The 27247-nt window shown below is 46.6% G+C and overlaps 1 protein-coding gene across 2 annotated transcripts in view; it reads right to left on the reverse strand.

The window, feature by feature from the left end:
• SLCO3A1 (solute carrier organic anion transporter family member 3A1) overlaps window positions 1–27247 on the reverse strand; it is a 546291-nt gene that overhangs the window by 63580 nt on the left and 455464 nt on the right. For both annotated transcript variants that reach the window (XM_077472554.1, XM_077472553.1), the window contains exon 8: window positions 24507–24682. In XM_077472554.1, coding sequence (XP_077328680.1) covers window positions 24507–24682 — 176 coding nt within the window. The remainder of the gene's footprint in view (window positions 1–24506; window positions 24683–27247) is intronic.

The following is a 27247-nucleotide window of genomic DNA, read 5'->3' on the forward strand; positions in this document are numbered from 1 at the left end:
GTCAGATTGGATGGAGAGTGCCTGTGAACAGCAATTTTCAATTCTTTATACAGGTTCTTAATTGGATTTAGGTCTGGACTTTGACTGGGCCATTCTAACACATGAATATGTGTTGATCTAAACCATTCCATTGTAGCTCTGGCTGTATGTTTAACCACTTTCAGACCGGACCATTTTGCTGGTAAATGACCAGAGGTCTTTTTACAATTTGGCACTGCGCTGCTTTAACTGGTAATTGCGCGGTCATGCAATGTTGTACCCAAACAAAATTTGCGTCCTTTTCTTCCCACAAATAGAGCTTTCTTTTGATGGTATTTGATTGCCTCTGCGATTTTTATTTTTTGCGATATAAATGGAAAAAGACCGCAAATTTTGAAAATAAATGATATTTTCTACTTTTTGTTATTAGAAAAATCCAATAAATTCAATTTTAGTCATACATTTAGGCCAAAATGTATTCAGCCACATGTCTTTGGTAAAAAAAAAGTCAATAACTGTATATTTATTGGTTTGCGCAAAAGTTGTCACATCTACAAACTAAGGTACGTTTTCTGGAATTTACGCAGCTTTTAGTTTACGACTGCCTATCTCAGTTCTTGAGGTGCTAAAATGGCAGGGCAGTACAAAACCCCCCCAAATGACCCCATTTTGGAAAGTAGACCCCCTAAGGAAATTGATAAGTGGCATGTTGAGCCCATCGAATATTTTATTTTTTTGCCTCAAGCGATTGAATAATGACAAAAAAATATTTTTTTTATTTTTTTTTCACAAAGTTGTCACTAAATGATATATTGCTCACACATGCTATGGGCATATGTGAAATGACACCCCAAAATAAATTCTGCTGCTTCTCCTGAGTACGGGGATACCACATATGTGGGACTTTTTGGGAGCCTAGCCACGTACGGGGCCCCGAAAACCAAGAACCGCCTTCAGGTTTTCTAAGGGCGTAAATATTTGACTTCACTCCTCACTACCTATTACAGTTTTGAAGGCCATAAAATGCCAAGATGGCACAAAACCCCCACAAATGACCCCATTTTAGAAAGTAGACACCCCAAGCTATTTGCTGAGAGGCATGTTGAGTCCATGGAATATTTTATATTTTGCCACAAGTTGCGGGAAAATTACAAACTTTTTTTTTTTTTTTCACAAAGTTGTCACTAAATGATATATTGCTCACGCATGCCATGGGCATATGTGAAATGACACCCCAAAATAAATTCTGCTGCTTCTCCTGAGTACCGGGATACCACATATGTGGGACTTTTTGGGAGCCTAGCCGCGTACGGGGCCCCGAAAACCAAGCACCGCCTTCAGGCTTTCTAAGGGCGTTACAGTTTTGAAGGCCATAAAATGCCAAGATGGCACAAACCCCCCCCAAATGACCCCATTTTGGAAAGTAGACACCCCTAAATTTAGGGGTACACTAGTGAGACTAGGTAATAAATGGCGGGTGCCCTGAAACTATAAAAAAAATAACTAACCAACCAGCGTCACCTGTAACAGTTATATGGTGATCACTGGTGAAAGGGTTAACTAGGGGGCAATCAGGGGGCTTTATGCGGTAGTATATGGGGGTCCCTGGCGCTATAAAAAGCTGCGGCGAACCTAAATACCTACCTGCCTAACTAGCGTCACCTGTGACACTAATACAGTGATCAGAAAAACGATCGCTTATTAGGCTGGGTTCACACTGGAGCGATGTGGGAACGCCACGAATGCGCGGCGGGTTCCCGCATCACATGCCTCCCGGCGGCAGTTCACACTGCCCTATGCGAACTGCTGGGAGTGTCAGTGAAATGTTAATGACACCCCCAGATCAGTTTGCATATCGCAGTGCGATCTGCAAACTCGGATTGCATGGTGTGAACACCCATGCGATCCGATTCTGCTGCGGACCAAAAAAAGGGTCCCGTGCGAGTTTGCGGCGGGTGCGGCGGGTGCGACACGAATTCAGCCATACTATCTGTATGGCTGAACTCGAATCGCACAGAGATCGGATGTGATTTGCACTGCAGTGCGGTGCGAATCACATCCGTTCTCATAAACCGCTGCAATGTGAACCCAGCCTTAGTGACACTGGCGACGGGGGGTGATCACGGGGTTAAACCTTTATTGGGGGGGTTAGGGGGGTACCTTAGAACTAAAGGAGGCTAACCCTAACTGCCCTAACAGTTATTACAGTCACAAATGACACCCGCCGGGTGATCAGGGGGTTAAACCTTTATTAGGTAATAAATGGCGGGTGCCCTGAAACTATAAAAAAATAACTAACCAACCAGCGTCACCTGTAACAGTTATATGGTGATCACTGGTGAAAGGGTTAACTAGGGGGCAATCAGGGGGCTTTATGCGGTAGTATATGGGGGTCCCTGGCGCTATAAAAAGTTGCGGCGAACCTAAATACCTACCTGCCTAACTAGCGTCACCTGTGACACTAATACAGCGATCAGAAAAATGATCGCTTATTAGGCTGGGTTCACACTGGAGCGATGTGGGAACGCCACGAATCCGCGGCGGGTTCCCGCATCGCATGCCTCCCGGCGGCAGTTCACACTGCCCTATGCGAACTGCTGGGAGTGTCAGTGAAATAATGACACCCCCAGATCAGTTCGCATATCGCAGTGCGATCTGCAAACTCGGATCGCATGGTGTGAACACCCATGCGATCCGATTCTGCTGCGGACCAAAAAAAGGGTCCCGTGCGAGTTTGCGGCGGGTGCGGCGGGTGCGACACGAATTCAGCCATACTATCTGTATGGCTGAACTCGAATCGCACAGAGATCGGATGTGATTTGCACTGCAGTGCGGTGCGAATCACATCCGTTCTCAAACCGCTGCAATGTGAACCCAGCCTTAGTGACACTGGCGACGGGGGGTGATCACGGGGTTAAACCTTTATTGGGGGGGTTAGGGGGGTACATTAGAACTAAAGGGGGCTAACCCTAACTGCCCTAACAGTTATTACAGTCACAAATGACACCAATGCAAAAAAAAAAAAAAAAAAAAAAAAAAAAAAAGCAATTGGTGTCACTGTGACTGGGGGGGCAGGGGTAATTGGGGGGGTGATCGGGGGGTAAAGGGGGGGTGTGAGTGTGCCTGGCATGTTCTACTGTATGTGTGGTGTGTTGGTGCAACTCACCGAACCTCTCTCCTCGGTGCCGGAACGAAAAATACCGACACGGAGGAGAGAATACATCACTTCCTCTCCTGTGTTTACATTACAGGAGAGGAAGTGATGTCACGGAGGATTTCCATTCGTCGAGAGCGATCGCGAGGGGGTGGCCATGAATGAATGGCCGCCCCCTCATCCCGGATCGCTCTCGAAGGAATGCCGACCGCCGCAGGCACCGGGGGGGGCCCGATCGGGCCCCCCACCCGCGGGCAGGCAGGGACTTATATATACGCCCATATGCCTGCCCGTGCCATTCTGCCGACGTATATCGTCGTGCGGCGGTCGGCAAGTGGTTAAGGTCGTTGTCCTTCTGGAAGGTGAACCACTGCCCCAGTCTCAAGTCTTTTGCAGACGCCAACAGGTTTTCTTCTAAGATTGCCCTGTATTTGGCTCCATCCAACTTCCCATCAACACTAACCAGCTTCCCTGTCCCTTCTGAAGAAAAGCATACCCACAACTTGATGCTGCCACCACCATGTTTCACGGTGGGGATGGTGTGTTCAGGGTGATGTTCATTGTTAGTTTTTGCATTTTGCTTTTAGGCCAAAAAGTAAAATGTTGGTCTCGTCTGACCAGAGCACCTTCGTCCACGTGTTTGCTGTGTCCCCTATGTGGCTTATCACAAACTGCAAATGGAACTTCCTGCGATTTTCTTTCAACAATGGCTTTCTTCTTACCACTCTCCCATAAAGGCCAGACCCTGCTTTAAACTTCTCCACTGCTTTATCCCTGACCTATCTGTTGTGTTCCTTGGTCTTCATAAGGCTGTTTTTTAACGAAGGTTCTCTAACAAAACTCTGAGGGCTTCACAGAACAGCTGTATTTATACTAAGATTAAATTACACACAGGTAGACTCTATTTACTAATTAGGTGACATCTGAAGACAATTGGTTCCACTAGATTTTAGTTTTGCAGATATTTATTTGTAAAAAAAAATTAAAACCATTTATCATTTTCCCTCTACTTCACAATTATGTGCCACATTGTGTTGGTTTATCACATACAATCTCAATAAAACACATTTACGTTTTTGGTTGGGGAACTCAGTCAAGTAATTGCCAGACCATTGTTCCTAATTTTTATGACAGTCTACTGACTGGAATGGTACCAGCTGATTGGAGAAAAGCCAATGTAGCACCAATATTTAAACAGGGCCCAAAATACATCCCTGGGAATTACAGACCAGTTAGCCTAACATCAATAGTATGTAAACTCATGGAGGGGATGATAAGGGACTATATACAAGATTTTAGTAATGAGAACGGTATCATTAGCAGTAATCAGCATGGATTCATGAAGAATCGTTATTCCCAAACCAATCTATTAACCTTCTATGAGAAGGTGAGTTGCCATCTAGATAAAGGAAGGCCCGTAGATGTGGTGTATCTGGATTTTGCAAAAGCATTTGACACAGTTCCCTATAAACCTTTACTGTACAAAATAAGGTCTGTCGACATGGACCATAGGGTGAGTACATGGATTGAAAACTGGCTACAAGAGCGAGTTCAGAGGGTGGTGATAAATGGGGAATACTCGGAATGGTCAGGGGTGGGTAGTGGGGTCCCCCAGGGTTCTGTGCTGGGACCAATCCTATTTAATTTGTTCATAAATGACCTGGAAGATGGGGTAAACAGTTCAATCTCTGTATTTGCAGATGATGCTAAGCTAAGCAGGGCAATGACTTCTCCGCAGGACGTGGAAACCTTGCAAAAAGATCTGAACAAATTAATGGGGTGGGCAACTACATGGCAAATGAGGTTCAATGTAGAAAAATGTAAAATAATGCATTTGGGTGGCAAAAATATGAATGCAATCTATACACTGGGGGGAGAACTTCTGGGGGAATCTAGGATGGAAAAGGACCTGGGGGTCCTAGTAGATGACAGGCTCATGCAATGCCAAGCTGCTGCTAACAAAGCAAACAAAATATTGGCATGCATTAAAAAGGGGATCAACTCCAGAGATACAATGATAATTCTCCCACTCAACAATACTCTGGTCCGGCCGCACCTAGAGTAATGCTGTCCAGTTCTGGGAACCAGTACTCAGGAAGGATATACTGGAAATGAAGCGAGTACAAAGAAGGACAACAAAGCTAATAAAGGGTCTGGAGGATATTAGTTATGAGGAAAAGTTGCAAGCACTGAAATATATGATTTCAATATACAAATACTGTACTGCAGACCCCACAATAGGGATAAAACTTTTTCGCAGAAGGGAGTTTAAGAAGACTTGTGGTCACTCATTAAAACGAGAAGAAAAGAGGTTTAACCTTAAACTACATAGAGGGTTCTTTACTGTAAGTGTGGCAAAGATGTGGAATTCCCTTCCACAGGCGGTGGTCTCAGCGGGGGGCATTGATAGTTTCAAGAAACGATTAGATAAACACCTGAATGACTGCAACATACAGGGATATACAATGTAATACTAACATATAATCACACATATAGGTTGGACTTGATGGACTTGTGTCTTTTTTCAACCTCACCTACTATGTAACTATGCTTGTAACATGACAAAATGTGGAACATTTCAATGGGGTATGAATACTTTTTCAAGGAACTGTATGGCCAAAAAAGGTATAAGCTTTTTAAAAGAGAAATCTGCGACTTTGTGCTAGGGAGGGGACGAGACAAAACGGTAGCTTCAATCTTTAGGTGAAGATCCGCTTAAAAAGAAAACCCTATAGCTGCCCATGCATGTTACAATCTGAATGTACAATCTCCTCTGTCCCCATGCAGTGTGAGAACCTACAAGATTGGATATAACTTAAGCAGGTACTATGGTGGACCTCTATTTAGGTGTTGGTAAATCTAAAGGAGATTGTTCAATCAAACATTACATGTGGGCTATTTAAGGCGATACATTTAGGACTCGTGCAAAAACACCCGTGTTCAAGGGGCCTCAGGGCAAAGTAACAATGTCTTTGTAAATGATCATCCTTAAACCCGATATTCACTTTGGTAGTGCACTCTCACCCCTCTTTTCCCTGTTCATAGTAGCCACTAAAATCCCCAGTGTTAGCTAGGGTCAGACAATAAGAGGAGCAGTGATGTCATTCCCTAGTTATATGACAGACAGTGCTTTGGCTTAGGGATTAGTAGCAAGAAATTAGCAGTCACATGGGAGGATCCCATGCTCCCCATTCCCAGGAGCATTTGGTATTGTCCCCGGCTGTGAATCAGGAGTGACAAGGTAGTGCTGGCAAGGTGAGTATCAGGGGTTTGGGGGTAGCTTTACAAAGACCCTGTTACTTTGACCGTGACCCACAGTGGAGACCAGCTAGGTACAGGGGAACCTTTGGGGGAAGGGGGGCTGTCTGGAGACCCTGATGTAAGGGGGGGGGGGCTTTCTAGGGACCCTGATGTAAGGAAGAGGCCCTCTGGGGAACCTGATGTAAGGGGAGGCTCTTTGGGGACTCTGATGTAAGGGGGGCTCTCTGGGGACCCTGATGTAAGGGGGGCTCTCTGGGGACCCTGATGTAAGGGGGGCTCTCTGGGGACACTAATGTAAAAGGAGGGGGCTTTTCTTGGGACCCTGATGTAAGTGGGGGATCTCTGGGGACCCTGATGTAAGTGGGGGATCTCTGGGGACCCTGATGTAAGTGGGGGATCCACACTGATATGTAATGATAATAAAGTATATATATATATACACACACACATACACATATATTATATACATGTGTATGCCCGCCCAAGTGTAAGACTTTCTTCACTTCGCTGCTATGGGCTCTAGCCCGAGACCTTTTGTAGACCTAGCAATGCCCCTGGTGGGGGCCCTTCATGGTTTCTTGCATCGAGGCCCTGAAGATTCTAGTTACGCCTCTGCCTTAATGGGCAAAGTAGCAATCAGTTGCACTAATTTTTCCCAGAGTTTAGTGAATGTGAGGAAGATTCACTTTTGTAAAGAATATCCAATCGGGTGCAAGGGAAAAAACTGGTTGATTGGATTATGGAAATCAGCAGACCTTCACAACATTCACTAAGCTCTGGGGAAAAGGAGTGCAACTGGACTTGCAAAGTGTACAGTCTACAGTATTTGCCTTTAGTAAATCAACTCCATTGTCTCTATGATTGCCCAAAAATGAGTAGATGCGTTTAAAAAAAAATGGCAGATGGTGAAGAGCGACCCACCAATAATAATTTAGATAGGCCTGCAAGACTAAGGCAAAGCAGATGCCCCATGAAATAATAGTTCCCATTGCTACACAGTCATTAGCTTAGTCTTTTTATATAAATATTCTGATTCTTTTCAGAACTTCTGCTCCTCCACGCAGCCACCTTGGTATTGGGAGTCAGCTGTGACTTCCTGGTGTCTTACAGTTACCCCCCTACTGTGCATGTGCAAGATGATTGCATGCAGTGGGGCTGGTAAGGTAGCCTTCTGGGTCGTGTTATCCCAGGAAGCTGCAGGTAGGGGGGACCTGTCCAAGGTGACGTCATCTTTAGGGAAGTGGGAGTATATAAGTGGGAGCAGGTACCACGAAAAACAGATACCCACTGCCTGGAAGGAAAAAATCTAGACAGGCTGGGGAAGAGGAAGTTCAAGGAGGCAATATTGATTTTGGGAGGGAAGGTCTACTTTAAAACACTCTTTCAATGGATTTGGCTCCTCTCCACCGCATCAACCCCCACCCCCCCCCCCCATCCTCTGACATTTGCCTTTGGCTAGGCAGCTTACGCCAGTGCCCCGAGTCCCTCCTTAGATATATGATGTACTTATCCCAGGAGGCACTTGGAGCCCTGCACATCACCCCATTCATTCACCAGAACCCGAATCCCAATGAGGTCACAGTGAAACATGATGGCACGGGACCCTGCAGTGGCTGCAGAGAAGAGGATTTCAGTAGGACAATGCTGGATCTGCTGCATGGGTGAGTATCTTAAGTGTGGCCGGCCCAGCATCAGGAAAGCAGGGAAGAAAAAAAACATGTAATGGGGGGAGAGTGACAATTTTCTTTTAAAGGAAACTCCAGCCAAAGCTCCACATACACATCTAAAATACATGATAGCCATTTAACTTTTACTTTTAACTCAAATTAACAGTATTTCTCTTTGGCCAGTCTTGTATTTTATGAACGTGTGAGACTATACTGCCTATTTATCAGGATCTAATTATTATAAGCCATTTTTTTCATTGGAAATGCTGATTCAAAATACTTTTCTTAATCCCAGTGGAGTTTATTACACAAATATGTTAATAAAAGCTCCCTGAAATTTCTCTATTCATATTCCCATATTTGATTAAAGTGAAAAATGAAGACAATGAGTGTAGAATTGTCCTCCCGGAGTCACAGTCATATCTCCAAAGAGAGGTGAAGGCAGAAATAAAACACTTTCAGCTCAGTAATGTCTCTAAAATTCGCCCTTTTTTAACTAATGAAACCACCAAGCTCTTCGTTCACTCCCTTATTATCTCTCGCCTTGACTATTGTAACTCCATTTTCATAGGCCTACCTCTCCATAGGCTATCCCGCTTCAGTTTATCATGAATGCTGCTTCAACAACAAACAAAGCCATTTTACATTTACAACTCTGTCCCGAGATACATCACCAATCTTGTCTCTAAATATCACCCAAACCGTCCTCTCCGCTCCTCTGAAGACCTCCTACTCTGTAGGTTCCTTATCTCCTCCTCCCATGCTCAGCTCAAAGACTTCTCCAGAGCCTCTCCCATCCTCTGGAACTCTCAACATCAATCTGTCCAGCTATCTCCTACTCTGGCTGGTGATCCCTGAAAACTCATCTCTTCAGGGAAGCCCATCACACCTCCAACTATCCTTACCATTTCCATAAGCTCATCCCCCACAGCTACAACCTTCTGTACCACTTGCCCCACCCTCTTAGAGTGTAAACTCTTATGAGCCCTAAAGAGGATTTAAACCCTCACATATACCCAGTGAATTGAACAGCCTCAGATGATACACAGGGATGAAACAAATCTCCCTACATAGGTTTTACATGTATATCTGCTGTCTTCAGCTTTATTTATTCTTTATAAAGTGCACATTGTGTTAGGAGATTTTCTCTTCCTGTTCAGCACTGCAGTGAAGCCTGGGCATACAGCCAAGACAGCAGATTGGAGGAAAGGCACACACCCCCTCTCCTCATAGGTAGAGACTTTCAGAACTGTTCGTTGTATGGTTCAGTACTCTGCTAATCAATTTATAGCATCCTCCCCAACACAAAACTCAGGCTGCTTTTATCTCCTGTGTTGGAGAACTTTGAGACGTTCTCAGGCTGATAACAGAAGAGCGGAGCAGGAGACAGCTACTGGACATATTGCTTTGAAGAGAGATAAGAAAACACTGCAGATATATTTGCCCAGCTCAAATTTCATGAATCGAGTTTACATCCACTTTAACCCTCTTGAAATGTATTGTAACTGTATGGTCGTAATATGTATGTTAGCGTTTGGAATGCAATAGCACTGAATACTGGCATACTAAATCAGCTACTTCAATATTTCCTGAGCCAGTATCAGCTCAGGAGTACTGAATTCCAAATTTCTCATCTACATGCCTGCTCCAGTTGAAAGACACAAGAAGTATTAAAAGCCATAGTATTAGCATGACAGCCAAGCACCTAGTATTTTTTGAAGATCAGCAGGAATGGTGATTCTTACATTTCTTTCTCACTTTCCTTTATGCTGATTGATACATTGTTGTTTGCAGAGGTGCGCTATATCTATCTATACATATTTGTCTTTTCAATAAGGTTCCCACATGTTATTCCCTCATACTGTAGCTAAATATATTTATCACTTTTTATTACTGTTGTTTGAACTATTACATGGTTTCCAGACATATACACTTTTTTAGATCTAATTTTTTTGTAGTCTTGCACCTTGTTCACACGGGCATACTTACAGCGAGGGGAAAAAAAGTATTCGATTCCCTGCTGATCATCCCCCTGGATGGCTTCACTACACAAAAATTAGGCATAGCAAACAACAGTGAACGTGAAAAAATAAAGGTGCGATTTATTTACACTATTTAAAATGGTCCAAAAACAGCAAAACAAAAACTAAACACGAAAATAAATCCTTGCCAACTTGGCAACTTACTACACACAGGTTCCCTGGCTATCAGCTAGGTGCAGCCTTGTGCTGACCCCACCTACCTCCCTGTTAAAGAGGCTTGCCACACAGGCGTTATCTCACCACAGAGACAGGTATCGCTCCCCAGTCTAAACAGGGACAAAACTGGTTCCAGGATGGAGCAACTCCCTTTGCATGCTTGGAGTTTTTGTAGAGACCTTAAAGCGGGGTTCCAATAAAAAAAAAAAAAATGAAAAGTCAGCAGCTACAAATACTGCAGCTGCTGAATTTTAATAATCAGACACTTACCTGTCCCAGGGTCCAGCGATGCGGAGGAACGAAGCCCCGCTCATCTCCCCTCCTCTCTGCGGCGCCTACATTGTCACTGTGGGCGCCCGGCTGTGGCTTTACTGCTAGGCACGCACAGCGCATGCGCGAGCTGTGCGCTGTGACTGGCTGGGCAATCATCTGGGACCTGTAACGTGTCCCAGATGATTGCCGAGAGGAAGGGAGCAGAGGTGATCTTCCTTCTGGCGCTGTGGAGTGGGGGGGAGGGTTTCCGCCCCCCAAAAGAAATGACATGCCATATGTGGCATGTCAGCGAGATTGACACGTCGCTGGCAGCGTCACCTGGTATGGACTTAAAGGGGAAGCCCTAAGCCAAAAAACGGCATGGAGGCCCCCCCCCAGGTCCATATAAGACCCTTATCCGAGCACGCAGCCCGGCCAGTCAGGAAAGGGGGTGGGGACGAGCGAGCGCCCCCCCCCCCTCCTGAGCCGTACCAGGCCGCGTGCCCTCAACATGGGGGGGTGCGGACAAGGGCCTCTTCCTGACAACCCTGGCCTTTGGTTGTCGGGGTCTGCAGGCAGGGGGCTTATCGGAATCTGGGAGCCCCCTTTAATAAGGGAGCCCCCAGATACCGGCCCCCCACCCTATGTGAATGAGTATGGGGTACAATGTACCCCTACCCATTAACCTGTGAAAAAAATGTAAATAAAACACAACACAAGGTTTCAAAATCATTTATTGCACAGCTCCGGGGGTCTTCTTCCGTCTTGGGGGGTCTTCTCGCCGGACTCCTTCACTATCTTCTGCTCTTTTGCTAGCTCTTTTACTAGCGGAGGAGCCCGGCTTTCTTCTTCGTCGCCGCCCGGGGGTCTTCTTCCGACTTCGGGGGTCTTGTCCCCCTCTTCGGTTTTTCTTGCCAGGCCTCCGCTTCTTCTTCCAGCTCTTTTACTGGCGGTGGCCTGGTCTTCTGTCGCCGCCTCACCACCTTCTCTTCTTCTTCCTTGAGATGTTGACTCAACACTATCTCTGGCCGTAATGACAGGGACGTGTTGCGCAGCGACTTATATAGGGACAATGGGCGGGGTCAACGGGTGATGTCCCCGCCCATTATAATGTCACAGTCCCAGAGGATGCTGGGACTGTGACATCATAATGGGCAGGGACATCACAACACAAGGTTGAGAAAGGCTAATGCAGAGAATGCATTTAAAGCAAAGCTTCACCCAAAAGGGAAAATTCCACCTGTTTGCATCCCCCCCCCCCCCCCACTGCCCACATTTGGCATTTTTTTGGGGGGAGTGGGTACCACGTTTTAACAGGTAGCCAATCCTACTTCAGCACCATGGCGATCCCTCCCCCCCCCGGTCTTCTTGGACATATCACAGATCCCAGAAGGCTATGGGACCATTCACAAGGCGGGAAACTGGCTGTAAAACCGTAAGCTTTCCCTGTCTGTTTCCCTTAGAATAGATGCCGCGCCTGTACCCAAAGGCGTTTGAAGAATCGGCTCAGGTGATAACATCGTGGGATCCCTGGACAGGTAAGTGTCCTTATAATAAAAGTCAGTAGCTACAATACTTGTAGCTGCTGACTTTGGAGCCTGGAGCTCCTCTTTAAATGAGCATATGCAAGAGATTCAGCTGACGAAACTGGAAAAGGTTTCACTTTACTTCTCTCTAAAGACACACACATACTTTTGTCTCATCTAGACCTTGACAGCCAACCAACACCTCCTAGCCATGGCTTCATGCAAGTTGAAATATGTCAGGCCTTCTACAATTGCTCTTTATCTTCAGTTTCATAAGAACATAGCCTAAAGCAAGGTGTTAAATGCAGGCAGTGACCTTCCTTGTTTCTGGTTCCGCTTGTCACCTCTTGAACTAATCAAAATGAACTGGAATGAGACATCAGTTGAATGCTGTGCCAGCAAAATACCAAGCCCGTTATGGATGTTATTATTGGAGGACTGAAAATAATTTTTGCCCCGGTGGGGAATGCTGGATAATGTTTCTGTGCTGTTTGCAAACCTCTAATATGTTCACAGTAACCAAAGGGCTCATTAGCTTGATATGAACGGTGCTGTAATTTGTCTGTAGTCAGTCGCTGTCTTCTTTAAAAGGTAATCTCTCCGGAGAGCCTTTGATAGGAGCAACTTTCCAAAAATACTGCAGCTGTCAGGCCGGCAAAGCTTATGAAGATATGACATCTGTGCACAATCAAATAGCACTCATGACTTGATTTAATTGGTTGGTATAGAAATGTCAACTTAATGATGACCATGCACATAACAATATGTACATTTGATTGATCTATTTTTTTTTGCGGATTTAAAGACAAGCAATAGAAAATTATGGCAATTTTCCTTAACATTCAGTCAGATCAAGTCATATGTGTATGATCGTTCTGTTCTTCAAGATATGTTCATAATAACTTTTTTGGGGTGTGTTAAAAAAATAAAAATTTCCCAGTGAAACCTGTTTGAACGGGGCAAGAAAAATCCCCAAATATTATGAAGCTATTTCCTGCGCTGGTTGAATGTTTTGCGATTTAAAATGGAAAATACAGCATTTGGTCACTAGGTCTGTGAGATCCCCATATCTCTCCTCTTGCATGTAATCCAGGGGTGCCCAACATTTTGAAGAGCAAGGGCCACTTAAGCGACTTGATAACCGGTTGTGGGCCACAATGAGTGGACTCTGCTTATGCAGAGTGGACAGTGACACAGCCCACTCTACTCTATGAGCCCTCCAATCCGATCTGCTCAGATGGAAGGGAACGGATCCCCCCCCCTTTTTTTTCCGGATCAGATTGGAGGTAGGCAGTTGTAAACGGACAGTAGTTCGTTTACATCTGCCGCACCATAGAACTGAATAGAGGGGCTAATTGGGTCAGATCGATTGTGTCAAAGGGGTCTTATGCCGCGTACACATGATCAAAATATCCAGTGGACCAGAGTCCGCCGGACAATCCGCCCGTGTGTGGGCTCCGGCAGACTTTTTTTCCCCCAAAAGTCCGGCGGACTTAGAAAGTAGTTTTGACTCAAAAATTGTCCACCGGACTATAATCCGGCCGTGTGTGTGCTAGTCTGCCGGACTTTTGAAATGAACGGACTTTCCCACACACGGACAAAAGTCCGTTCATTTTGAATACGGCTCCAGGTTGCTGGGACTAGCGCAGGAAGTCAATGTTGTCACCTTCGGCGGCGAGACTGACACGTCACTGGCCCCATCACCGGGTATGGACTTAAAAAGGGGAAGCCCTACACCGAAAAAAACGGTGTTGGGGTCCCCCCCAAGGTCCATATAAGACCCTTATCCGAGCATGCAGCCCGGCCGGTCAGGAAAGGGGGTGGGGACGAGCGAGCGCCCCTCCCCGCCGTACCATGCCATGTACCCTCAAAATGGGGGGGTGCTTTGGGGAAGGGGGGTCGTGACCCTTAGAGAGGGGGTTTCCTAGAAGCAGTCGCAGGGATGAAGGGAGGCTACAGGACTGAGGAGTCTAGCAACTATTACTCCTTGTCCCTGTATCCCTAGAGTTGATTCACACTACTTGCAAATTCAAAAAAATTATAAATGCAAATTTAGAGTGAGGGAAACAAATTATTTGATCTCCTGCTGATTTTGTACATCATATCTTCATAAGCTTTGCCGGCTTGACAGCTGCAGCATTTTTGGAAAGTCCTTTTTTTCCATTTGCCAGGGTGAGTACATGGCAAAAATGAATGTTTATGCCGCGTACACACGACCGGATTTTGACAGCAAAGGTCCGACAGAGCAAATCCGTCAGACAATTCGATCGTGTGTGGGCTCCATCGGACCTTAGCTGTCCAAAAATCTGACGGACTTTAGAAATAGAACATGTTTTAAATTTTTCAACGGAACTCCGCCGGACCCAGTTCCTATCGAGAAATCCGCTCGTGTGTATGCTAGTCCGACGGATGAAAACCGACGCTAGGGCAGCTATTGGCTACTGGCTATGAACTTCCTTATTCTACTCCGGTCGTACGTCATCACGTTCGAATCCATCGGTGTGATTGTGTGTGGCCTAGTCCATTCATTTGGAAAGTCTGTCGGAACTCCGCCGAAAGTCCGGCGGAAAGACCGTCTGACCTAGTCCGTCGAAAAGTCTGCACGTGTGTACGTGGCATTACTGTACAAAATAAAGTCTGTTGGCATGGACCATAGGGTGAGTACATGCATTGAAAACTGGCTACAAGGGCGAGTTCAGAGGATGATAATAAATGGGGAATACTCGGAATGGTCAGGGGTGGGTAGTGGGGTCCCCCAGGGTTCTGTGCTAGGACCAATCCTATTTAATTTGTTAATAAACAACCTGGAGGATGGGGTAAACAGTTAAATATCTGTATTTGCGGACAATACTAAGCTAAGCAGGGCAATAACTTCTCCGCAGGATGTGGAAACCTTGCAAAAAGATCTGAACAAATGAGGTCATTCCCTCAAGACTGCCTGTTTGACCCACATGCTATATGATACGTGTGTCCATTGAATCTGGAATGGATCTTGAAGGTACAATCAAGATGGTGAATGATTCACGGTTACCAGACTACAAAAGCAAGACTTTTTCACATTTATTTTGGTTATATGGACCTCCCATAGATGTTTTTTCACTTTGGAATTATTTTATGTTTTGTTTGTGTTTATATTCATTTATTCATCTTTGGATTCAAATGCTGTTCACTTTAGCGTCACACTTTGGTTTCCCATTTTGTTTTGCACTATACATCTAGTGGCATGTTGGTTGCTTACCCATCCTCTATGTGCAGTTTTCTTTTTTATCTATTATTTTAATGGTAGGTTTATTTTAACAGTGAGAAGAAGAACAACAAAAAAATCCAGAAAACTACATTTCAAAAAAAGTTATAAATTGATTTGCATTTTAATGAGTGAAATTAGTGTTTGACCCCTTTGCAAAACATGACTTAGTACTTGGTTTTCAAAACCCTTGTTGGCAATCACAGAGGTCAGTTGTTTCTTGTAGTTGGCCACCAGGTTTGCTCACATCTCAGGAGGGATTTTGTCCCACTCCTCTTTGCAGATCCTCTCCAAGTCATTAAGATTTTGAGGCTGACGTTTGGTAACTCAAACCTTCAGCTCCCTCCACATATTTTCTATGAGATTAACGTCTGGAGACTGGTTAGGCCACTCCAGGACCTTAATGTGCTTCTTTTTGAGCCACTCTTTTGTTTCTTTGGTCGTGTTTTGGGTCATGGTCATGCTGGAATACCCATCCACGACCCATTTTCAATGCCCTGACTGAGGCTCTCACCCAAGTTTTAATGGTACATGGCCCCCATCCATCGCCCCTTTGATACCGTGAAGTTGTCCTGTCTCCTTAGCAAAAAAACATCCCCAAAGCATAATGTTCCACCTCCACGTTTGATGGTGGGGATGGTGTTCTTGGGGTCATAGGCAGCATTCCTCCTCCTCCAAACACAGAGAGTTTAGTTGATGCCAAAGAGCGTGATTTTGGTCTCATCTGACCACAACATTTTCACCCAGTTCTCCTCTGAATTAGTCACAGGTCCATTAGCAAATTTCAGCTGGGCCTGTACATGTGCTTTCCTGAGCAGTGGGACCTTGAGGGCACTGCAGGATTTCAGTCCTTTATGGCGTAGTGTGCTACCAATTGTTTTCTTGGTGACTATGGTCCCAGCTGCCTTTAGATCATTAACTAGATTCTCCCGTGTAGTTCTGGGCCGATTCCTCACTGTTGTCATGATCACTGAAACTCCACGAGGTGAGATATTGAATGGAGCCCCAGACCAAGGGAGATTAACAGTTCTTTTATGTTTCTTCAATTTTCGAATAATCGATGGTCTTGTAGCCCATTCCAGCGTTGTTTTGGTCTACAATCTTGTTGCTGACATCCTTGGACAGAGAGATTGGAATCTGATTGATTGCTTCTGTGGATAGGTGTCTTTATACAGGTAACAATCTGGGATTAGGAGCACTCCCTTTAGGCTGGGTTCACACTGCTGCAGTGTACGAGATCGGATGTGATTCGCACCGCACTGCAGTGCAAATCACATGCGATCTCTGTGCGAAGCAATTTCAATCATACAGATAGTATGGCTGGATTTGCATCACATCCGGCCCAAACTCGCACAGGACCCTTTTTTTGGTCCGCAGCAGAATCGGATGGCATGGGTGTTCACACCATGCGATCCGATTCCTGTCTAAGTTTGCAGATCGCACTGCGATATGCAAACTGATTTGGAGGTGTCATTAACTTTTCACTGACACTCCCAGCAGTTCGCATAGGGCAGTGTGAACTTCCACCGGGAGGTATGCGATGCGGGAACCCGCAGTAGATTCGCAGCGTTCCCGCATCGCAGCAGTGCGAACCCAGCCTTAAGAGCGTGCTCCTAATCTCAGCTCATTACCGGTATAGAAGACACCTGGGAGCCAGAACTCAATTTATAACTTTTTGAAATGCGTTTTTCTGGATATTGTTATTCTGTCTCTCACTGCTAAAATAAACATATAATTAAAAATATAGACTGATCATTTCTTTGTCAGTGGGCAAACATACAAAATCAGCAGGGGCTCAAATTTTCCCCTCACTGTATGCTATTTTCAAAATAGGTGCATGTATTTTTAATTTTTTTTTATTTTTGCAAAAGGTGTAATTCTCCTTTTCGGCAAACTATTTTTGAGGTTAGAATCCCTTTAAATACCATCTCTAAAAAAAAGCTGCAGTAGAGCATTATTTATCTTGATATCTTGCTATATACCTAGTTTTACACAACAAAAAAAAAAAATGGATTAACTAATTATTTCAGTGGCAGCATCAATAAGATGCTTCATCTAGATCTCCTAATACAACAGCCCATGGGGCTAGTGATGGACGAACTTCCGACGGGACGTTTCGCGAACGCGAAATGCGAACGGACCCAAACGTTCGCGAAACCGAACGTTCGCCGCGGGCCCCATTGACTTCAATGGGAGGCGAACTTTGCAAACCTTCATGTCGAATTTGCGGCCACGTGGTAATTATTAGGGGGTAAAACGTAGTCCCACCATCTGGACAATGACATAATACATGTATGAGGTGAATTTGGGATCGATAACTACAAGCATTTTTATTTTATTTGGGAAATTGTTCTAACAATTCAGGACTATGGAGCTAATGAAGGCAATGGAGGAGAGGGAAGGTCAGGGACCAGGGTAGGCAAAGAAGAGGGTGCAGGAGATGATCACCAGCAGCGTGACATACCGGAATGACACATGCACCGTGATAGAGGCATCTGACAGCAGCACCGTAATACAGAGCACTGACAGCAGCACCGTGACATACAGCGCTGACAGCAGCACCGTGACATACAGCGCTGACAGCAGCACCGTGACATACAGCGCTGACAGCAGCACCGTGACATACAGCGCTGACAGCAGCACCGTGACATACAGCGCTGACAGCAGCACCGTGACATACAGCGCTGACAGCAGCACCGTGACATACAGCGCTGACAGCAGCACCGTGACATACAGCGCTGACAGCAGCACCGTAAGCAGCCCCAGGAGGAAGTCAGCACAGCACAGGGATGGTGTGATCCCCTCATAATAAGAACCCCCAGGAGGAAGTCAGCACAGCACAGGGATAGTGTGATCCCTTCATAATAAGAACCCCCAGGAGGAAGTCAGCACAGCACAGGGATATCATAAGCAGCCCCAGTAGAAATATGACACCGCTCAACCTCTTCAAAGAGGAGGGTAGGGGCATATAGTACGGTGTGCTTTTTTGGGTCAAGGAAGTGAGCCAAATGAATTAAGAAGGTCTGTGTGCTTGATTAAAAAAATAGTTTATAGACATATACATGGTCTACTGGTCACATGTGTTGAATTCCTCCGAGATCCATGCCTCATTCATTTTTAGAAATGTGAGGTAGTTAACACTGTGGTGAGCTAGGCGAGTACGCTTATCGGTCACAATCCCCCTGCTGCGCTGAACGTCCTTTCGGACAGGACACTGGATGAGGGGCAAGCCAACAGTTCGATTGCAAATTGGGCAAGCTCTGGCCAGAGGTCAAGCCTGCCCACCCAGTAGTCTAGGGGTTCATCACTCCTCAGAGCGTCCACATCGGCCGTTAACCCAATGTAGTCGGACACCTGACGGTCTAGGCGTTCCCTGATGCTGGATCCGGATGACACCTGTCGATGGGTCGGCTGAAAGAATGACCTCATATCCGAAGTCACCAACACATCTTCAAACCGGCCTCTTCTTGCAGGCGCTGTTGGATTGGTACCCGCAAATCCTTCTCTGGGAGTGGGAATTGCTCCTCTGCCAGCGCACGCAAAAGCAGAATGCAGCATTTCTCGAAGCAAGGCCTGGAAGTGCTGCATTCTGACAGCCCTCTGCGACGGCGGTAACATTTCCGCCATTTTGTGTTTGTACCGGGGGTCTAAGTACGTTGCCACCCAGTACTGGTCCTTGACCCTCATGCTTTTTATACGGGGGTCCCTATTAAAACACTGGAGCATGAAGGCCCCCATTTGCACTAAAGTGGAAGCGGTGTGGTGGCCTGGCTCCTGCTCATCATCCAGGATAATGTCGTCCTCTTCATTCTCCTCTCCCCATCCTCGCACAACAGGGATCCCAGAAAGGTTTAAAGCATGCTCTTCTTGCTCCTGCTCATCCGCCCCGGCACCATCCTCCTCTGACTCCTCATCAGACTCCTGTTGTTGACTTGTCTCAGATAGAGTAGCCCCCCCTGGGAATTCATCCAGCATTGCGACTTCCTCATCTTCCCGCTCCTGCTCCTCCACAGCCTGATCAATGACACGACGCAATGCACGCTCCAGAAAGAAGGCATAAGGTACCATGTCACTGATGGCGCCATGGCTGCGACTGACCAGTTTGGTGATCTCCTCAAATGGCCGCAGAAGTCTGCATGTGTCGCGCATGAGCAGCCACTGGCGCGGTGAAAAAAAACCCAGCTCCCCAGAACCGTTTCTTTCGCAGAGTTCATACAGGTAGACGTTAACTGCACGTTTCTGCTGGAGCAGCCTATCAAGCATATAGAAGGTTGAGTTCCATCGCGTCGGGCAATCGCAAATAAGACGTCTGACCGGCAGATGGTGTCGCCGCTGAATGTCAGCAAGGCGAGCCATGGCCGTGTAAGATCTTCTGAAATGGGCCGAGATTTTCCTTGCCTGCCGCAAGATGTCCTGGACCCCAGGGTATTTGACAAGGAATCGCTGCACGACCAAGTTTAAGACGTGTGCCATGCACGGCACGTGCGTGATTTTGCCCTGTTTCAATGCGCTAAGCAGATTGGCACCGTTGTCACACACCACTTTACCAACTGTCAAATTGAGCGGTGTTAGCCACTCATCTGCCTGTGAACGCAAAGCTGAAAGGAGTGCCGGGCCAGTGTGGCTCTTTGCTTCCAGGCACAACAGACGCAGCACGGCATGGCAACGTCTCACCTGGCATGTGGAATAGGTTCTGGGGAGCTTGGGCGGTGCAGTGGAAGAGACGCTAGCAGCGGAAAAGGAGGAGGCAGCTGAGGAGGAGAGGGAGGAGGATGGAGTAGGAGGAGGAGAAGAAGAGTCAGGCCTGCATGCAATCCGTGGCGGTAAAACCAAATCTACACGGGTGCCACGGGTTACATGCTTGACGGCCGTCAGAAGGTTCACCCAGTGGGCAGTAAAACTGATATACCTTCCCTGCCCGTGTTTGCTAGACCACGTGTCTGTGGTCAGATGTATCTTGGCACCGACACTGTGTGCCAGAGATACATTCACTTGCCGCTGAACATGGCCATATAGCTCTGGGATGCCCTTCTCTGAGAAATACTTCCTTCCTGGGACCTTCCATTGTGGTGTTCCAATGGCCACAAATTTGCGAAAGGCCTCCGAGTCCACCAGTTTATATGGCAGTAGTTGGCGGGCTATGAGTTCTGACAAGCCAGCCGCCAACCGTTGGGCAAGAGGGTTATCCGGCGTCATCATTTTTTTACGCTCAAACATTAGGCCCACGGAAGCCTGCCTTTTTGCAGAAAAATGTGAGCTTGGCGTGATGGAAGGTGGAGTGGAGGACAATTGTGAGGAGAGAGGAGAAGGAGAAGTAGAAGACGAGGCTGGACGGTGAGAGCCTGCAGTGTGGCTTTGTGTGTTCCGTTGCTCCCACTGGGCTCGGTGATGGCTGCTCATGTGCCTTCTTAAGGCGGTCGTCCCTAGGTGAGTATTGGGCTTACCGCGACTAACGCGTTGACTGCAAAGATTGCAGATGGCAACGCTATTGTCAGCAGCGGACACGTTAAAAAAAGCCCACACTGCGGAGCCATGTGCCGGTGTCCTGGGAGCGCCAGATGTGACCGTACATGGTCGATGACTCGCTCCTGATACATTTGCAGTCTGCTTTGTCCCTGCTGTGCAATGTAAGTCATTGCTGCTTCTCCTCCCTATCTGCTGGTCCATATCTCCCTCTGAACTCCCCTCCTCTTCCTCTCTTGTGGGCACCCACGTGACATCACTAGACACGTCATCATCAACGTCACCTTCCCCACCGCTATAAGTAGAGATCTCGGAGTAGGCAGCAACACCGGGGACCAACCTCCTCCTTGGGCTGATCTGGGTACTGGCGTCAGACTGCTGAGTAGCGCTTGTTGCTACCTCCTCTTCCTGATCCAATACCAAGAGTGGCTGCGCATCAGAAATGTCCTCTTGATATGGATCGGAAAATAATTCCAGTGACTCAAGCGGAAGGTATGTGGTGGTGGTGGTGGTGGTCGTGTTGTTGGTGGTAGTGTCTTTGGGGGTGCACATAGCAGAGAGTGAAGAAGAGGGTGCAGATCGAGAGGATGAGGAGGGTGCAGAAGAGTAAGGCTGAGCGAGCCACTCAACCAAGTCTGGTGCATCCTTTAAAGTAATTGAACGCACCTTCTGCAACTTCCCACTTTGGCTCAAGCCTGTTGCTCCTGCCCTACCCCTACCACCCCTGCGGAAGGGCCTGCCTCTTCCTCTGCCTGTCATTTTTTAAATGACCCTGTGACAAAACTCTTAGTCCCTATACCGATGAAGGACTGCTGCAGTATAGGGCAGCGGTCAGCAGTGGTGCACGTCAACCCTATCTATTGTGGACCGATAGCGGTCCTTACAGAACAGCAGACTGTACCGCACTCAAGCCTATGTACCGTAGCACCCTATACCAAGTTACCAGTCCTTATAAGAACTTTTGTGGACCAAGCAGGTTGTGTATTAGTGTTTAGCAGACTGTACGTCAGTCCCTATACCGCTGAAGGACTGCTGCAGTATAGGGCAGCGGTCAGCAGTGGTGCACGTCAACCCTATCTATTGTGGACCGATAGCGGTCCTTACAGAACAGCAGACTGTACCGCACTCAAGCCTATGTACCGTAGCACCCTATACCAAGTTACCAGTCCTTATAAGAACTTTTGTGGAACAAGCAGGTTGTGTGTTAGTGATTAGCAGACTGTACGTCAGTCCCTATACCGCTGAAGGACTGCTGCAGTATAGGTGAGCGGTCAGCAGTGGTGCACGTCAACCCTATCTATTGTGGACCTATAGCGGTCCTTACAGAACAGCAGACTGTACCGCACTCAAGCCTATGTACCGTAGCACCCTATACCAAGTTACCAGTCCTTATAAGAACTTTTGTGGACCAAGCAGGTTGTGTATTAGTGTTTAGCAGACTGTACGTCAGTCCCTATACCGCTGAAGGACTGCTGCAGTATAGGGCAGCGGTCAGCAGTGGTGCACGTCAACCCTATCTATTGTGGACCGATAGCGGTCCTTACAGAACAGCAGACTGTACCGCACTCAAGCCTATGTACCGTAGCACCCTATACCAAGTTACCAGTCCTTATAAGAACTTTTGTGGACCAAGCAGGTTGTGTATTAGTGTTTAGCAGACTGTACGTCAGTCCCTATACCGCTGAAGGACTGCTGCAGTATAGGGCAGCGGTCAGCAGTGGTGCACGTCAACCCTATCTATTGTGGACCGATAGCGGTCCTTACAGAACAGCAGACTGTACCGCACTCAAGCCTATGTACCGTAGCACCCTATACCAAGTTACCAGTCCTTATAAGAACTTTTGTGGACCAAGCAGGTTGTGTATTAGTGTTTAGCAGACTGTACGTCAGTCCCTATACCGCTGAAGGACTGCTGCAGTATAGGTGAGCGGTCAGCAGTGGTGCACGTCAACCCTATCTATTGTGGACCGATAGCGGTCCTTACAGAACAGCAGACTGTACCGCACTCAAGCCTATGTACCGTAGCACCCTATACCAAGTTACCAGTCCTTATAAGAACTTTTGTGGACCAAGCAGGTTGTGTATTAGTGTTTAGCAGACTGTACGTCAGTCCCTATACCGCTGAAGGACTGCTGCAGTATAGGGCAGCGGTCAGCAGTGGTGCACGTCAACCCTATCTATTGTGGACCGATAGCGGTCCTTACAGAACAGCAGACTGTACCGCACTCAAGCCTATGTACCGTAGCACCCTATACCAAGTTACCAGTCCTTATAAGAACTTTTGTGGAACAAGCAGGTTGTGTGTTAGTGATTAGCAGACTGTACGTCAGTCCCTATACCGCTGAAGGACTGCTGCAGTATAGGTGAGCGGTCAGCAGTGGTGCACGTCAACCCTATCTATTGTGGACCTATAGCGGTCCTTACAGAACAGCAGACTGTACCGCACTCAAGCCTATGTACCGTAGCACCCTATACCAAGTTACCAGTCCTTATAAGAACTTTTGTGGACCAAGCAGGTTGTGTATTAGTGTTTAGCAGACTGTACGTCAGTCCCTATACCGCTGAAGGACTGCTGCAGTATAGGGCAGCGGTCAGCAGTGGTGCACGTCAACCCTATCTATTGTGGACCGATAGCGGTCCTTACAGAACAGCAGACTGTACCGCACTCAAGCCTATGTACCGTAGCACCCTATACCAAGTTACCAGTCCTTATAAGAACTTTTGTGGAACAAGCAGGTTGTGTGTTAGTGATTAGCAGACTGTACGTCAGTCCCTATACCGCTGAAGGACTGCTGCAGTATAGGGCAGCGGTCAGCAGTGGTGCACGTCAACCCTATCTATTGTGGACCGATAGCGGTCCTTACAGAACAGCAGACTGTACCGCACTCAAGCCTATGTACCGTAGCACCCTATACCAAGTTACCAGTCCTTATAAGAACTTTTGTGGAACAAGTGAGTTGTGAATGTTTAGCAGACTGCAGCAGAAGGGCAGCAGTCAAGTATAATATCCTTTCTATATTTGGAAGAAAGAATATTATACATGTACAAGCCTATTACTGTACCACTGATACCAGTCCTGAAAAGAACCTTTGTGGAACTAATAATAACAGCAAGTCTTTAAAATTACCCTCACTGCCTGACAACACTGCTTCCTTCCTGTCCCTATACAAATTGGCAAAAAAAGAGAACGATTAGTGGTTACTGGAACAGCTCTTTTGTGGACCTTGATAGTAACAGCTAATGATGATGATGATGATGATGATGATGAAAGACTAATCTGGCTGTCCCTGTAGCATACACCGTCCTTTCCCTTTCTCTAAACTAACAAAAGACACTCAGGCTGCTGCAAGAATCAGCAGCACAGCAAACCTATCAACACCTAACACCTATACCAGTCCTGAAAAGAACTTTTGTGTACCAAATAGCTAGTGGTTTATCTCTCCCTACTCCACACAGGAACCTGTCCCTATCGTAACAGAAGAAAGAATGTAAAATGGCCACCGGATCGGGTGTATTTATAGGTTAGGGGGAATGTACAAGTGTCCATGTGCTGTCATGTCTCAATTGGCTGTCCTGTATCACATGATAAACGTGTCACCAAAGGTTAAAGTTCTTGTATACATTAAACACGTAAGTCCGCCGCGGCGAACGACGGAAAAAGGCGTTCGAACGTGCGGACCGCGAATGTCGGAAATTCGCCGCGAAACGACCGCCGGGCGAAACGTTCGTCCATCACTACATGGGGCACCTCCAGCATCTCACCTGATAAGAATGATGACAGATGGAGTCTGGGCCATGGCTCCAATCATGCTGCAAACGCACATCACACACAGGAATGTGAGAAAGGCCTCCTGGCATCCAGGGCTGGGACATTTTCCAGGAACCACTGTGCTGTTCTCCATGGGGACAGACATGACACACGAGCAGCCAGACAGATTCTAGATAAAAAAATAAAAATAAAAATCAGAGGTAATGCAAGAGTTTATTTTTATTTTATTCCCAGTGTGCCATTTATAAGCAAGTTATCAAGTGGAACTGACAAATGGCAATTAAGCAGTACACAGTAATCTACCGTTTATCATAAGCTTTATTTATATACACACCTTGCTTAAACTCTCACTGAGAACATAATTTACAGAGGATTATTAAAGCATTTTTTTTTTTTCTTTCCAGATATCAGAACAAAACCTACTTGTGAAAGCATAAGATTACCGGAACATCCAATTAAGTGTGCTGAACATGGTGGTTGCCAAGCACTATGGTGAATGAGAAGCAGAAGTCGAATTTATGTACCACAAAAGTAATAAAACTGCTATTGTGTAAGATATATACTGTAAATACAGTACTGTGCAAAAGTTTTGAGGTGTGAAAAAATGCTGTAAATTAAGAATGCTTTCAGAAATAGAAGTGTTAATAGTTTATTTTTTATCAATCAACAAAATGAAAAGTAAATGAAGAGAAGAGCATTCCAAATCAAATCAATATTTGGGGTGACCACCCTTTGCTTTCAAAACACTTGCACACAGGTTTTTGAAGTGACTCTGCAGGTAGGTTGTTCCAAACATCTTGGAGAAGTAAGCAGAGATGTTCTGTGGATGCCAGCTACCTCAAATCCTTTTGTCTGTTCATGTAATCTCAGACAGACTCCATGATGTTGAGATCAGGGCTTTGTGATGGCCAAACCATCACTTCTAGGACTCTTGAAAAAAGGGGACGCATTATGCGTCCACTTTCTTGAGATTGTGGACTCCCCATAATCCCCCCCCCCCCGTCAGCTATTACAGATGAGTGCAGCTAGCTGGACAATAAAGATTAGTTTAGCTGGGTGAGGCCCCTTTTAGAAGGTGAAAACAGGTGTTTAGGGAAGGGCCAATCAGGTTTAAGGGAATGTGCTGGAAGCTTTCCTGAGGTTATGAAAGGTTAACAGGTGAAGGGGTATTCCTCTTTGACTGTGGACCACCAAGAAGATTGGAGCTCTCCTCATAATGGAATCCTTATTGCGGCAACTCCTGGAGAAGGCAGGCAGTGCAGGAGGAGAGGAATGGCTTCGCCGCTGTTTAGAGTCAGACTCAGCCGTACAGCTGGAAGAAGATGGAGGCGGAGACTCGGCTGGTCTTAATGGCGAAGGGAGGAGAGAGAAAGAGCCACCCCTTCGCGGAAGAATGAGGAGAAGTGCTCCTCCCGAACGTTTTCGGCAGGCTGTGGAGGCAGACGAAGAGGAGAGCGGACCTCACGAATGGTCGGAAGATTCGGTCGGTGTGTCAAGGGGCCGTCGCGGCTCGAAGAAACGGCGAACTTACTCCCAGTCACCAGCAGACAAAGGTGGTCGGCGGAGTCAAGTACAGCAGCCAGCAGCAGAACCAACGGGGAGAAAGCCAGTGCAGCACCTCTCAAGGCAGCGTGCAGCTGAAATAACACAGCAAGGCACTCAGCGAGCTGTGGTGCCTCAGCAGTCCCAGGTTGGGTATTCCTTACAACCCCCAGACCCAGCAGCACTTCTGGAGGTGGAAAGTCAGCATGATGTGGGACAGCCTTCAGCAGCTGGTGAGTTAAATCAACTGCATATTCTGAATGGGTTAGTAGGATCTTTGTCTTCTCTGGTTCAATCTCTTTTTCAGGTGTCTGTGCCTCCCTCTTCTGCTGTGGCATCGCTGCCTGTTAACCCCTCTGTTGCTGTGCTATCTCCTGCTCCTACTAATTTCAGAGTTCACAATGGGAATATCAATAGGGGATTGCAGGATGACATTACAGGTCCTGGATCATTACACACAGCTGCACCTTCTAATGCACTGAATGTACCTGAAACATGCATGAAAGGGGTTATGCCATGTGAGATGTCACCATTAGGATGTCATTTAAATGTATCAGTAAAAGATAAAATATGGAAGGGGGAATATATAGACATACTTTCGCTCCTCCCTTCCTACAAGGAATTTATGATTAGATCAGATAAGAAAGGGGAAGAGAGAGGTGAGAAAGATAGGCGTAGGCCGGTCCCCAGGTCTTTTAACAAGCTGTGTGGGGGTCTTTTCCAACATTTGGACCATATATTAGAGGCTTATAGGAGCTTTGGCGGCCTGGGATGGTTTTACTATGATGAGTCTTTTCGCCAGAAACTGTCCATACACCCAGCATTAAAATGGGGAATGAAGGATGTTGGTTTGTGGCTCAATTTGATACTCCCTCAGAAGTGGGTGTCACCCAGGCCAGCTGCATTTACCGCTGCAAATCCGGCTTTTAGAAAAGGCTGTTTTGCTTTCAATGAAAGTCAGTGTTGTTGGAATTTGGTTTGTAAATACAGACATGAATGTTCAATTTGCGCAGGTACACACCCAGCAGCGAAATGTTTTAAAAAGAATGTGAATGTCAGTCTTGGTGCGGTGCAGAGGGATATTTTTCCAAAAAGCCTGCACTCCAGTGAGGCTGGAAAAAATGCGCCCATGGCTGGACAGCTACCCAGACAAGGAGAGGGCACGTTTCCTCATTGAAGGTTTTTCTAAAGG

Source organism: Lithobates pipiens, unplaced genomic scaffold, assembly GCF_037356315.1.
Source record: "Lithobates pipiens isolate NorthernLeopardFrog02 unplaced genomic scaffold, aLitPip1_a1.2 Scaffold_8, whole genome shotgun sequence".
NCBI classification, from domain to species: Eukaryota; Metazoa; Chordata; class Amphibia; order Anura; family Ranidae; genus Lithobates; species Lithobates pipiens.